This window comes from Trichomycterus rosablanca, chromosome 10 (genome assembly GCF_030014385.1).
Source record: "Trichomycterus rosablanca isolate fTriRos1 chromosome 10, fTriRos1.hap1, whole genome shotgun sequence".
Classification (NCBI taxonomy): Eukaryota; Metazoa; Chordata; class Actinopteri; order Siluriformes; family Trichomycteridae; genus Trichomycterus; species Trichomycterus rosablanca.
The window spans coordinates 24,509,576-24,525,246 of NC_085997.1; the positions used below are offsets into that span (position 1 = coordinate 24,509,576).

The following is a 15,671-nucleotide window of genomic DNA, read 5'->3' on the forward strand; positions in this document are numbered from 1 at the left end:
CTGCTCTAATAAAATGTTTAAAATTGATCAATTCATTATAAAAATAACAATATGAGTTTTATAATAACTTAAAAAGAAACAAATTTTTTTCATATTTGTACAACCTATGCATATTTTTGAGCAATATATTACTGTCCCCAGCATTATCGTCATTACCGCAACAGTGTATGGTTTCTGTAGGGAATCATTTGAAGGTAACACTTGTTTATGTTGTAACCATGGAAACAAAGACTCGCAAGGAAGCACATGCCAGCCATGAGAGAAGATTGACATTTTAATGTCTGGAAATGTGAGTAATGTAATCATGTTTTCCTCCTGATCATAGAGTATATTTATTCAGCGTCATTACCATTTACATCAGTATGGCAGTACTTTACCAAAAAAAAAAAAAAAAAGAAATGTACACATTATTTATATGTATTTAAAGTGCATCTTGTACTAGCTGTTGACTAGCTTTAGCAAATCCATGGCCTTGATAGTTTTTTTCTTTAAAAAAGTAAAACTTGTCATTACCGCAACACGTCATTACCAACACATAATGACATTTTGCTATGCCACAAATAAATATGAAATATTAAAATTCTATATAAGCTCAATTGTAGCCATTATTAAGTCTTTGCTCTAAAGCATGTAAGCATTATCTTGACATAATTAAAACTAAATTATTACTAATTTTATTTTTCAAAAGTTAAGATGGTAAATTTTAAAATTCTAAAAGCCCGCAACTGAAGAATCACCCATATATATACTGTATATATATATATATATATATATATATATATACAGTGTATCACAAAAGTGAGTACACCCCTCACATTTCTGCAGATATTTAAGTATATCTTTTCATGGGACAACACTGACAAAATGACACTTTTACACAATGAAAAGTAGTCTGTGTGCAGCTTATATAACAGTGTAAATTTATTCTTCCCTCAAAATAACTCAAAATACAGCCATTAATGTCTAAACCACCGGCAACAAAAGTGAGTACACCCCTTAGTGAAAGTTCCTGAAGTCAATATTTTGTGTGGCCACCATTATTTCCCAGAACTGCCTTAACTCTCCTGGGCATGGAGTTTACCAGAGCTTCACAGGTTGCCACTGGAATGCTTTTCCACTCCTTCATGACGACATCACGGAGCTGGCAGATATTCGAGACTTTGCGCTCCTCCACCTTCCGCTTGAGGATGCCCCAAAGATGTTCTATTGGGTTTAGGTCTGGAGACATGCTTGGCCAGTCCATCACCTTTACCCTCAGCCTCTTCAATAAAGCAGTGGTCGTCTTAGAGGTGTGTTTGGGGTCATTATCATGCTGGAACACTGCCCTGCGACCCAGTTTCCGGAGGGAGGGGATCATGCTCTGCTTCAGTATTTCACAGTACATATTGGAGTTCATGTGTCCCTCAATGAAATGTAACTCCCCAACACCTGCTGCACTCATGCAGCCCCAGACCATGGCATTCCCACCACCATGCTTGACTGTAGGCATGACACACTTATCTTTGTACTTCTCACCTGATTGCCGCCACACATGCTTGAGACCATCTGAACCAAACAAATTAATCTTGGTCTCATCAGACCATAGGACATGGTTCCAGTAATCCATGTCCTTTGTTGACATGTCTTCAGCAAACTGTTTGCGGGCTTTCTTGTGTAAAGACTTCAGAAGAGGCTTCCTTCTGGGGTGACAGCCATGCAGACCAATTTGATGTAGTGTGCGGCGTATGGTCTGAGCACTGACAGGCTGACCCCCCACCTTTTCAATCTCTGCAGCAATGCTGACAGCACTCCTGCGCCTATCTTTCAAAGACAGCAGTTGGATGTGACGCTGAGCACGTGCACTCAGCTTCTTTGGACGACCAACGCGAGGTCTGTTCTGAGTGGACCCTGCTCTTTTAAAACGCTGGATGATCTTGGCCACTGTGCTGCAGCTCAGTTTCAGGGTGTTGGCAATCTTCTTGTAGCCTTGGCCATCTTCATGTAGCGCAAAAATTCGTCTTTTAAGATCCTCAGAGAGTTCTTTGCCATGAGGTGCCATGTTGGATCTTTCAGTGACCAGTATGAGAGAGTGTGAGAGCTGTACTACTAAATTGAACACACCTGCTCCCTATGCATACCTGAGACCTAGTAACACTAACAAATCACATGACATTTTGGAGGGAAAATGACAAGCAGTGCTCAATTTGGACATTTAGGGGTGTAGTCTCTTAGGGGTGTACTCACTTTTGTTGCCAGTGGTTTAGACATTAATGGCTGTATTTTGAGTTATTTTGAGGGAAGAATAAATTTACACTGTTATATAAGCTGCACACAGACTACTTTTCATTGTGTCAAAGTGTCATTTTGTCAGTGTTGTCCCATGAAAAGATATACTTAAATATCTGCAGAAATGTGAGGGGTGTACTCACTTTTGTGATACACTGTATATATATATATACAGTATATATATGTATATATATATATATACTGTATATATCGGGTTAAGAACTGTCCAACGCATTATTAAAAAGTGGAAGGACAGTGGGGAAACATCATCTTCGAGGAAGGAATGTGGTCGGGAAAAAATCTTGAATGATCGTGATCGGCGATCACTTAAACGTTTGGTGAAATCAAATCATAGAAAAACTACAGTAGAACTCAGGGATATGTTTAATAGTGAAAGTAAGAGCATTTCCACACGCACAATGCGAAGGGAACTCAAGAGATTGGGACTAAACAGCTGTGTAGCTTTAAGAAAACCACTTGTCAGTGGAGCTAACCGGCAAAAACGGCTTCAATTTGCTAGGGAGCATTAGGTTGGACTCTGGAGCAATGGTAGAAGGTCACGTGGTCTGATGAGTCCAGACTTACTCTGTTTCAGAGTGATGGGCGCATCAGGGTAAGAAGAGAGGCGGCTGAAGTGATGCACCCATCATGCCTAGTGCCTACCGTACAAGCCTGTGGGGGCAGTGCTATGATCTGGGGTTGCTGCAGTTGGTCAGGTCTAGGTTCAGCAACGTTATGTGCCCAAAGAATGAGGTCAGCTGACTACCTGAATATACTGAACGACCAGGTTATTCCATCAATGGATTTTTTCTTCCCTGATGGCACGGGCATATTCCAAGATGACAATGCCAGGATTCATCGGGCTCAAATTGTGAAAGAGTGGTTAAGGGAGCATGAGACATCATGTTCACACATGGATTGGCCACCACAGAGTCCAGACCTGAACCCCATTGAGAATCTTTGGGATGTGCTGGAGAAGACTTTGCGCAGTGGTCCAAATCTCCCATCATCAATACAAGATCTTGGGGAAAAATGAATGCAACTCTGGAAAGAAATAAATGTTGTGACATTGCAGAAGCTTGTGGAAATGATGCCACAGCGAATGTGTGCCGTAATCAAAGCTAAAGGCGGTCCAACGAAATATTAGTGTGACCTTTTTTTTGGCCAGGCAGTGTACATACATTTTAGTTTTAATAAAGCCAACTAGTGTCCAAATTCTAGGTATTATCAGTTGCAAAAGCTAAAAAAGGTAAAAAAAAAAAAATTTCAAGGTAAATAATTAATGCCATGGCATTATAGAGCATTATAGAGCAGTAATGAATAGTGGTCAAAGTGTGATGTGCAGTGACTGGGGTAGTTGGTAAATTAAAATTTCGAATCCTATAACTGGCATAATAACCTAGTGGCATCACAGAAAGTGGAAAAGGTGCCACACAGCACCTGGATCCCAAAAACCTTGTTTATGTGAATTTTCTTTTGAGTACATCAGTCACCCCCAAATCCCCAAAACATGCAGAAGTTGGACTGGAAGCTTTAAACATGCCCCTACATGTGAGTAAGTTGTGTTGTGTGTTGGATTGGTGTCCTATCCTGTGTGTATTCCTGCCTTGTATGAAGTTTGTCTGAGTGGCACAGGACTTACAGCGATGCTAACCAAGATGAAACAGTGGTGGCTAAGGTGACTTTAAAAAGCAAACTAGTGTCCATATTCCAGGTGTTATCAGTTTCAAAGCTAAAAAAGGTAAAATTGAAAAAAAAAATTTCAAGGTAAATAATCTTTAAAGTCATGGCAATATAGGTCTAACATAAACAAACTACATAAGCAGTAATTAATTGTGGTCAAAGTTTGATGTGCAGTGACAGGGGTAGTTGGTAATGTTTGTTTGTTTGTTTATTAGGATTTGAATACTTTGAAGATGTTTTACACTTTGATTACATTCATGACAGGAATGGTTATTACTCATTACACAAGATTCATCAGTTTACAAGCTTATATCGAACACAGTCATGGACAATTTTGTATCTCCAATTCACCTCACTTGCATGTCTTTGGACTGTGGGAGGAAACCGGAGCACCCGGAGGAAACCCACGAAGACACGGGGAGAACATGCAAACTCCACACAGAAAGGACCCGGACCGCCCCACCTGGGGATCGAACCCAGGACCTTCTTGCTGTGAGCCGACAGTTCTACACACCGAGCCACCGTGCCGCCCCAGTTGGTAATGTAAAAAGTGCTGCTTTTTTTTTTTTTTTTTTTTTTTTTTTTTTTTTTTTTTTTTTTTTTTTTTTACTAAATAGGTGCAAATTCCCATAGACGTACTCCAAACAGGGGGCTTTGGTATGGGATGTAGCCATTTAGTTTGTAAAAAATTTTTAATATATTGACCAAACAGAATTCAGTATAAAAACAGGATTTTAACAGCCACACTCTTCTTATTATGATCAAATGTCTGGAACTTGTAAATATTTTGTTCAAATAAAAATCTCTGCTGCTCAGGTGGCAAAATAGGCTAGCACACCAGAGCTGGGATTTCGAACACATCGTACTGATTCTCAGCTCTGCCATCCAGCACGCTGAGATTGGCTGTTGTTCACAGGGTGGGGTTCCTTTACGTCGTCTGCGCAGAGTTGAGGAATAATGCTGATCGGTTGTGGCAGTTGTGATCTCCATGCTCAAGGCTCAGGGCATATGAACTTGCCTCGTGCAGGTGAAAAGATGCAGTCGGTACTGCACACGTGTATGGCTGTTGCAAAGCTCCTCAGTCAGCAGTGGAGGGTTGTATCGTTAAAGGTGAAGCGTAACGCAATCAGAATAATTGAATACGACAAGATTGGTGGAGAAAATTGGAGGAAAGAAAGAGGGAAAAAAAGAGAAAAAAAATCTCTAACAGAAAAAAGTGATGACCCAGCATCATTACAATTTTAAAAATGGTCACATTGTATTCAATACATAAAAACGTTTAATTAACATAACCAGTGTCTTTCTACTAACAAAATCAATTATCCTGAATTCAACCAACATAACCTTATTAGCAAAAATTGCAAACATTTGGACATGTAAAACCCTTTTGTTATGCATTACATATATTTAATAATTCTATTCACATAGACATTCTACTGGACATTATCAGTAAACAATTATTGGGAATTATTACCCAAAATGCAGTGCCTGATTTGTGTTGTATAGTCTCTGGTTTAAACTCCCATATCCTGCATGGCAGTGTGAATGTCCTTCAGTAAATCTTGCAGTGGCTTCAGTACTAGAGTGACATGCTCAGCAATCCATTCCTCTACGGTTGTGTCTGGATAAAGCAGTACCATCTCTGCCCTCAACTCCTGCACTTTAAACTCTACTGCTTCTACAAACCTGGGAACAATTTTTAAGGAGTACATAATACATAAATAAAACAACTTGTTAAATAATAATATTAATAATAGCTCATTCATAAAATAAATTCCTTCATTTTGATATACAGTGGTACCTTGTAACTCAACGTCCCCTAAACTAAAAATCTTTGAAACTCAACACCCTGTACCCTTAAAATCAACGTTTCCCTTAAACTCAACGTGTGTGCGACTGCTGCTTTGTTCAGTGCTCAGCATGAAGGGTGCAGTAAAACGTCATTAAAGTGCGAATACGAGACAAATCTGCATTTGTGTGGAATAACCATTAAATCCACTCTGAAAGTGTCCACATATATGTGTTTATCTGGATTATCCTCACCGTTTTACTTCTGAGAAATTGTGAGAATCAGCTTTTCCGAGAGAGTCTAAAACACTTATCATTATAAAAAGCTTAATGTGACTTAATGTATTAATAGAACAACACAGGAACACTAACTCTCTTAACTCTCTTAACACGCAACTCTCTTAATTATTACTCCTCATAATTTCTCTCCACTAATTAAAAAGCATAAGAAAACAATAAAGAAGTAAAGGTAAAGAGCCGGTTTTTTAATTTTATGTCAGTGTTTTTATATTATATTTGTGTTATTTTCAGTGTATAGGTGTCAAAAACAACCCCATTATTTTACATAAGCCTAAAATATATGCATTAACAGGTTTCCCATACATCCTTATGGGAAAACATACCTTAAAACTCAATGTCTTTTAAACTCAACGCCACTCCCAGAACCAATTGATGATGGGTTTCAAGGTACCACTGTATTTCATTGTTGGAAATGAATGGTTATAAGGAACATTTATATTATTATTATTTTTTTATATATTTGTTTATGCATTTTCTCCCCTTTTTCTCCTTTTTAGCGTGTCTAATTGCCCGATTGTGTCACGCTTCCTCTCCACCAATGCTGATCCCCGCTCTGATTGAGGAGAACAAAGCTAACCCATGCCCCCACTGACACGTGGGCAGCAGCCGTATGCATTTTGTCACCTACACTTTAACGAGTGCAATGCGGATCAGCACTGTGTATGGAGAGACACACCCTGACAGCACTCTTTTCCCATCTCTGTGCAGGCACCATCAATCAGCCAGCAGAGTTGCATTAGTTATGAGAGAGACCCTATCCGGCTATATCCCACCCCTATCTGAACAACAGGCCAATCGTTGTTCATGTGGCTTCTCAGCCCAGCCGGCAGGCAGAGATGAGATTCGATACGATGTATTCGAGATCCCAGCTCTGGTGTTCAGCTTGTGTTTTACCGCTGTGCCACCTGAGCGGCTATATTGCTATTATTAACAGTAGTACTATTTTTATTATTATTATTATAGTATATTAATGTGTCTTATCATTAGAGAGAAATGCATAAAAAACACTATATGGAACATCACAGACACTCAAATCACAATTCTTTTTAGCCATCACTTTCCCAACTAAAACGTAAGTCACACACAAGAAAATGTACAATATGAGGATAAAAACAAATTAGAAAGAATAGACCCCTAATACAATTTTGAATGGGAAATGCATTTTCAGTATACACATTTACTAAAACACATTTACTAATATGACTATTAGTATATTTTAGCCCTGATTTGTAATAACAAACATTTCCAACAAATGTATTTTATATAATACTATAAAGGTTAAGAAAGCTTACATTTTTAGTTGTAGCTGAATTTGTGGTGCAATTAGTGGATTCATAATTTTGTTCTGTCGTTGATAAGGAGACAACCAGCCTCTGACATACCTGTAGAGAAAGAGTAAGAATAAACAGTACTAAATATTTTTGTTACCTGGTTTTACATTTTGTACTCACTGATTAACACATACATCTACGTAGATTGTAGCAACTTACATATTACTTTCAAAGTGTCTGAATTCTTCAGATTCCAGCATCGCTGTTAAATTTACAATTATTTCAGATAGCTTCATTCCAGGATAGGATCCAGAGGAACCCTGAGACAACCTAAACCACAAAGTAATCAACAACCCAAATGAAACAGTGTAAACTTTATCAATAAGTATTATACAGGTTTTAAACATGTTCCGGGCAATCTTAGCTAATGGATTTTAAAAATACATGTTTTCTAGCATTACATCATTTGACTAATTGGGGCTATTTAATTTATTTACTACCAGTATAACTATGTTAACTATAGTAATGCACTGAAATATAATGCTCATTGTGTATAGAGTGAGACTGTAACAATATTGCAAAAATTTCAAGCCTATAAAATAGGATCTCACTACCCAAATGATATTTGGGTGGTGGACTATTTTCAGAACTGAATGACACTGAATGGTGATGACATGATAGCTTGTGCTATTCCAATATGATTAGATTGGGTGCAGAAGGGTTGTTGGAATTTTTAAATACTCTTTAAACTAACTGCCCCCATTATTAGGAACACATAGGCTGTTAGCACCCATTAGATTAGATTTTTTAATCTAGATTTTTTATCAGTGGACACTTTCTGATCACAGGATGCTGTTGGCTTTGTATTTAAGATTGGAGAACTATTCTCCTTCCAGTATTGACACTTTGGGGATTCTAACGACACTACAGCACATAAGCACTAAGTCAGTCGGGGTAAAAAATTACAATCTTAAATGTTACTTCATGGGACAGTGATAGCCTAGTGGGTAGAGCCTTGGGCTATCAGTTGGAAGATTGTCGGTTCAAATCCAGGCTCTGCTATGCAGCCACTGTTGGGCCCTTGAGCAAGGCCCTTCACCCTGTCTGCTCCAGGGGCGCCATGCAATGGCTGACCCAGCACTTTGACCCCAGCTTTCAAACAAGCTGGAATTCGCAAAAAAATTATTTTATTGTACTGTAGACGTGTATATGTATATATATGACAAATAAAGACATTCTTACTATTATTATTATTATTTTAAATGTTTTTTTAATGTTAATATCTTTTTAAGTGAAAGATGAATTGCACGACAGGCATGGAATTCTTTAGGTTTTTTTTTACAGGTAAAAACAAAACAGTAAATAAGCTAAATGTAGAAGATGAATGCTGACATCTGCTGATGGAGAGCTGGAATTAGTTATCTCACAGAATCCTAAAAATGCTTTCACTTGCATATAGATGCCTGAACAACATAATTGAGGACTCGGGGAGATACAGTAAATAAAACTCCAAGCATTAAAGTGTAATACCTTGTTGTGTCTTCTACTTCTGTTGTGGCACTACACAGCACCTCCATCACCTTGCTTTGTGCTTCCGGAGTAAAGCTTCCTGCAGTATCCATAGTGATCCACAAGTTACATGGAACAGAGTAGTAGTATGAACTTTAATAGGAACTTATATGGAACATAAATGTCATGGCAGTTTTGGGGTATAATTAATTTAAATTAGTTATTTGATAAAGTAGCTGTAAGGTTTAAAAGACAAGCTGGGTCAAAAATATGCATACAGAAACTCAGATTCTATAAAAAGATCCATAATGTAATTTGAGCGGCACGATGGCTTGGTGAGTAGCACTGTCGCCTCACAGCAAGAAGGTTCTGGGATTGATTTCTAGGTGAAGTGGCCTGGGTCCTTTCTGTATGGAGTGTTGTACATGTTCTGTATGTACATGTTCTCCCTGTGTCCATGTGGGTATCCTCCGGGAGCTCTGGTTTCCTCCCACAGTTCAAAGACATGTAAGATATGGGAATTGGAGATACAAAACTGCCCGTCATGGTATCTGACACTGAACTAGAAATGATGACTCATGTGTAACCTGTAACTATCTGTCCGGTCATAAATGTAAACACAGTGTAAAATATTAAAACAAATCAAACTACATGTCATTTAACTTCAAGGCCTGATCTCCAATTTCCCTTTTTAGTGGATATGCTTAAATACAGCAAATGTGTATGTACATAAAGTGTTTCAATCATTACTAATGATTCTCAGGACTTCTAGGACTGCAATTTAACAAGTGCCAATTAACCTTTAACTTGAAATGTAGTTTCTAAATAAAATGTTTGCAAAATAACTGTTAAACAGCAGGGACCAACCATACTGAAGTGTCTGCAGACATGAGGCAAGAGAGTGCAAGCCGAGGGGCATCAATTCACACAGAACAGACAGATGATCGTATCTATTGACAAAAAAAACAAACAAACATAAAACAGTAACTATACAAAATACCAGCTAGAATATTTCTAAATTATAGTCTAAATATTAAAGTACCTCTGCCATCCAGTGAGTGCAATACCCTGTAGCTCAATACCAGGCGAGAGACCAGAAATCACTTTTAACCACTGAATGTGATTGTCCACATGCCTTTGGGTGCTGGTAACACATGTGTACACTGTGGTTGAACCTTTGAAAGAACTTGCAATCCACTGTTGTGATAAACCAGCAGATTTGTATTTCTCCATTAGTGAAACTGAGTGAAAAGAAAACAAACACGTCATTATTTTATTACCTGCCTTAATACAATATATGTTTCACAAAGTGGTGAACCTTCACCCATTTTTGCTTGTAAATGATTTAGCCTTTTATTATCATGATAGCATCACCTGTTAGTTACATTGCCTCAGTCACAACTTTCCTGGAATGTGTTGCAGGTGTTACATTATGAATTAGCATACATACATACAAATCAATAGCGGTGATCATCAATCTATTCTTCGTATTGTTTTCAAATAAATTTCTAATAAAGATATAGTTTACAAATCACTGCTTTGTGTCTTTATTTGCAGTATAAACTTTTTCCCAATCTAGTAATCTCCAATTCTCAGATATGGCCGCACCAGGGCCGAGTACAAGTACACACTTCCTCCAACACTGCACAGCCCGGCATAGAAACTGGCAAGCGAGACCTGCACAGAGCTTTATCATGCATGGAGAGCCACGCTAACAACACCACCTTGTTTTGGCTGCTGGTATGATGTTTTTTCTGGTGGATACAGAGAATCATATGTAACCTGTAACTCTCTTCTGTCATGAATGTAATCAAAGTGTAAAACATGACCTAAAACCCTAATAAACAAACCAAATGTTTACAGCAGGCTTTATAGTTCAAAAAGGTCAAAAATATCCACTGATATTCAAGGCTCTGACAGTGTTGTACCATGAACAATGCACTGGTGAGAAAATAGTTATATTTTTATAAAATAGCTAAAACTGCACTGTGTTAATTCATATGTGTTGTAATTCATATTTATTCATATTTAGGGACTTGTTGAAGTCAGTATCAAAAGCAAACTTACTATTGCTGGCCACATCCATTACAGGACTGTAGTCCCACAGCATGGGTTGTACTAATCCAACTAGACCACTTTCTGCAAAAATGAAATATAAAGACATTTAACTGGGTATACTCGCTGTGCTCATACCTTACAGGTATGTATGTGTAAAGTGACATGTAAGTCATGGCAGACTTTGGGTTTTTCAACTACATATTTGACCAAAAGAAGCAAATAACTATCTCATGAAACACGATCTGCCACTTTGTTTATGGAACCTACATTGCACATCTGTAAATTAAGGACTCAATCGTAGAGCAATGGCTTCTTTTCCAAGATGATGACAAGCTTTAAGGTGGACAGTGTTACCTTTGTTCTAGCAGCTTCTAATCCATGACAGACCTGTTTTTGGTCTTTTGGTCAAATATGTATTTGTTTAAACTATTTAGTCAAATACAGAACAGTCACAAATCTGAAGACCTTTTACTTTATACATACTGAATGGCCTTGTAAAAAATGAGCACCATAGCAAAGTGATCATTACACCAGGTACTTTGTAAAGGGTGCAGTAGTGTATTCAGTGTATCAATCATATTCACTAACTAAAAATTAGAAGGCCATGCCACAACTATAAATGACTTTAAATGTTCTACCCTACCAAATTAGTAATCTATGGTGCTAAATTGTATGTGCTTCAATTATTCAGTAACAGAAAAGAAATAGAAATCCAGAAATCATTGAAATCCCCAAACGTCCCTGATATGCATGTCTTTTAAAGGTGTATGTGTTTTAATGCATTTTAGGGTGGCACGGTGGCTCAGCGGGTAGCATTGGGTTTGATTAACAGGTGGAGTGGGTGGGTTTCCTTTTGTGTGTTGAGTTTGCATGTTCTCCCCATGTCTGCGTGGGTGGGGTTTTTTGTGTGTGTTGAGTTTGCATGTTCTACGTGGGTTTTCTCCCACAGTCCAAACACATACAGTGAGATGAATTGGAAATGGTGTGAGGGTGTGTGACATTGAACTTGACTTGATGAATCATGTGTAACCTTTCATCATGAAGGTAACCAAAGTGTAAAACATGACGTTAAAATCCTAATAAACAAACACAACAATGCATTTCTATCCTACATAAGCAAAACAAAATCAAAGTAAGAATGTATTAGTGTTTACCTTTGATTGTGTCAGAGGTCATGGTTCTGAGCATATCATCCCATATTATCAGGTTAAGGGTGGGGTAACTCTGATGTATTCCCTTTGCCACTTCAGTGATATGTTTGAGGAACAGCTTGTGAATGCTGTGACCTGGAATGCTTAACCACTTTTTGGACTCCTCTCCCTCACCAAGCATGTAGACCTAGAAAATCTCTTAATTATTTACTATGTGAATTACATATAGTGATTTCTATTACAGAGGGTGATAGGAATACTTAAGCTACTTCCACACATGCACTTTTTTGCTAAAAAGAGATACAAGACATTTTCTAACACATTGACACAAAGAGTGAGACTACAAGAACTGGGTCCAATACATTGTGTATAACAAAAATACAAAATGGGCACAACAGTGGCACAGCTGGTAGAGTAAAAGGCAACATAAGTCATGAGGAACAGATCCCAGACACTGTCTGTGAAGAGATTTGCATTGTTTTCCATGTGCTGTGTGGATTCCTCTGAATACTCTGGTGTCCTACTAACACACAAAACTATGAAGAATCGGTTGCTGTTAACTGTCCCCGAGTGTGAATGAGTGGGTGAGTGAATGCAAAACGATGTATGTGGGTATTTTATCATAAAACATGGTATATCTAAAAAATTTTGACACACCAAATGACAAGGGGCCCCAAAACCATAGTCTGTCTAGTGTTATCTAGACATTTATCAAACCCACAATGCAGTAACACAGTCAGGCAGACAGTCAGTGTAATGCCTTGTGCCGTACCTCATCTGCCCCGATGTGCAGGGTGGTAGTCTTTGGATGAAGCTTCATTACTTGGTGCAGCATTTCCAGTATAAGCGCAAGACCTTGCTTGTTGTGTGGGTTCAGAGTCCCTAAGCAGTGGTTTACCTCTCGCAAACTGCTGAAAGTGCTATGCTTCAAGACAAACTGGTAGGGGAAATAATGAAACACTGCATCAGTACATTTGTATAAAAACGCAATAACTGATATGATGTAACATAACTGACAGCTCACTTACTTAATTAATTATTTACTAACTTACTTCAAGGTGCCCAAATGTCTGCACCAGTGGAATGACCTCCAACCCTCTGGAATTTGCGACATCTTGAATGGCAATAATTTCCTCCGTGCTGTAAGTGGGTCAGTGACAAGAACTTCAGGCTTTCAAAGGAAATTTCAAAATGCTTTTTATTCCTAATGGCAGTCTGAAGGAACACAAAACATCTTGTTCACCTGTAGGTAGGATGGGCTTTTGATTGAAGAATCTTCAGCTCACCATCATAAGGAAACATATCTTCATACTCAATGAGGATGCCATCTGCACCAAGATCAGCAAAAAGCTGGATCAGCTGAGGGGTAAGAGACTATGGTGAAATCTACAGTGTTTTAAAATCAAATACCAATACAATACAGTAAATAAAAAGATTTGTGCTTTTTGTACCTCACATAAGTAGTCAAATCTGGGAGGTGCCCCCTTCAAATCCAAGTGGACCAATTTTTTGGCGGAAACCTCCATAGCATGTCCTGAGTTGCAATCAGTAACAAACAGTTGATGGTAGTATTTCTAGAACCTGAAATTATAGAATGTTTATTAAATTCATCTACATGAAAGCTATAACATCTATAACGCATCACACTACCTAAAAGTTGTTCATTTCTTTTTTTTTGTTATTTCATGTTGATTTCCTGAGTTCAAGGCAGGAATACCCTATTGCCAATCTATCACAGGGCTTCAGACACACCCCCCTTGGACACTCAGCCCCCAGTCATGTCTGTGTACACAATATGTACACAATATTATGTATGGTAGATAAGAAAAAGACCTAAATTATTTGAATATTAATTAAGAAATTTTTGATTGAATCAATTGATTAACAACAGTATTATTTTTGTTTGCATTCACTGAGCATTTGGTGGTTCATAGTACCCACAGTGTTAGCAATTACCTGCTTACTGTGGAATGTTGGCAGTTGTAGCTTAGCGGTAAAGGTACTGGACTAGTAAGCAGAAGGTCGCTGGTTAAAACACCACCACTGCTAGGTTGGCACTGTTGGGCCCTTGAGCAAGGCCCTTAACCCTCAATTGCTTAGACTGTATACTGTAGGTCGCTTTGGATAAAAGCGCCTGCTAAATGCTGAACAAGAAAAATTTAAAATGAATGTTTAAAATAGTGTAAATGATATATACACCAATCAACCATAACATTAAAACCACCTTCTTGTTTCTACACTCACTGTCCATTTTATCAGCTCCACTTACCATATAGAAGCACTTTATAGTTCTACAATTACTGACTGTAGTCCATCTGTTTCTCTGCATGCTTTGTTAGCCCCCTTTCATTTCATTTCAAATATATCCAGCCAACAGCGCCCCATGGGCAGCGTCCTGTGACCACTGATGAAGGTCTAGAAGATGACCAACTCAAACAGCAGCAATAGATGAGCGATCGTCTCTTCTGACTTTACATCTACAAGGTGGACCAACTAGGTAAGAGTGTCTAATAGAGTGGACAGTGAATGGACACGGTGTTTAAAAACTCCAGCAGCGCTGCTGTGTCTGATCCTGTGGGGGGTCCTGACCATTGAAAAACAGGGTGAAAGCAGGCTAAAAAAGTATGTACAGAAATAGATGACTACAGTCAGTAATTGTAGAACTACAAAGTGCTCCTATATGGTAAGTGGAGCTGATAAAATGGACAGTGAGTGTATTTTATTTATTTTTAAGTGTTGCAGAAATGTGTTTATATTTACAAAATACAATCCAATTGGTCAGCCAAATTATGAAAGGTTTTGTTTGCACTGTCAGGTAAATAATGGTGGTTCAAGACAAATCAACAAATCAACAAAACACACACACACACAATGTGTTCTGCAAACCTCTAAACAACAGATCGTGTTTATGCAGATTGATCAGGGTGTAAACAAAGCAATAAGGCATCATCACTGTTATTTCTTTAATCCAGATAGCTTTTATAAGAGTCCATGTCTGGCTCGATCACTCAGTAGCAGGACTGAATAGAGACACGTACAGAGTAGCTTTGAGTAAACACGTGTTTGCATACCGTTGTCTGCGCTGTGTGCTCTTGATGAACCCTGCTGCTGCTGCTGTTACAGCTGTTGTTGTTGCAGAATTACCTACACTTGCTTCTTTTACACACATGGGTGTTTACACGCACACATTCAAGGTGTTACATCCATAACAGATGACGTCGAGAGACAAACTCTGACGGATCCGGATGTGGACGTGGCACAAAGTTGCTGTGTTTCCGGCGCGAATGTCACCGCGGTGCTAATGCAGCTTCGACTGTAGGAATCGAGTAAAAGAGAAGGATTAACAGAACTAGCTAGCGGTGATTCTCTGCAGTTGTTCTCGCATATGTTTTAGATCGACTGTGGATCTCAGTAATCCACCAGAAGGAGGGATTTTGCTTTGAAGTGTCTATTTAAATATCGGTTTATATCGGAGGTAAGTCATGAACTAGTTATTTACAGCTAACAGACTTAGCTAGCGCCCCAGCTATCCAGTTTTACACAGACGCTAGCCAACTAGCACATACTCTAACCGGTAGTTTACTCAATGTCGACTTTAAGTGGAATGTCTGTTGAACGTTGGCTGCTAAGATAATTTATTTAATGT

General features: G+C 38.4%; 2 protein-coding genes across 3 annotated transcripts in view; one reads left to right on the forward strand and one right to left on the reverse strand.

Moving 5' to 3' along the window:
- Window positions 1-4,138: 4,138 nt before the first annotated feature.
- Window positions 4,139-15,292, reverse strand: hexd (hexosaminidase d). Its single transcript, XM_063002975.1, has 13 exons — window positions 15,097-15,292; window positions 13,477-13,606; window positions 13,269-13,384; window positions 13,078-13,165; window positions 12,798-12,962; window positions 12,029-12,212; window positions 10,884-10,955; window positions 9,859-10,057; window positions 9,684-9,766; window positions 8,838-8,916; window positions 7,527-7,637; window positions 7,329-7,418; window positions 4,139-5,634 (listed from the first exon to the last, which is right to left on the reverse strand). The coding sequence occupies exons 2-13, from the start codon at window positions 13,549-13,551 to the stop codon at window positions 5,463-5,465; spliced, it is 1,434 nt and encodes a 477-aa protein (XP_062859045.1). The 5' UTR covers window positions 13,552-13,606; window positions 15,097-15,292; the 3' UTR covers window positions 4,139-5,462.
- sec24c (SEC24 homolog C, COPII coat complex component) overlaps window positions 15,184-15,671 on the forward strand; it is a 30,034-nt gene continuing 29,546 nt past the window's right edge. For both annotated transcript variants that reach the window (XM_063002973.1, XM_063002974.1), the window contains exon 1: window positions 15,184-15,500. The gene's annotated coding sequence lies outside the window, so the exon portion shown is untranslated. The remainder of the gene's footprint in view (window positions 15,501-15,671) is intronic.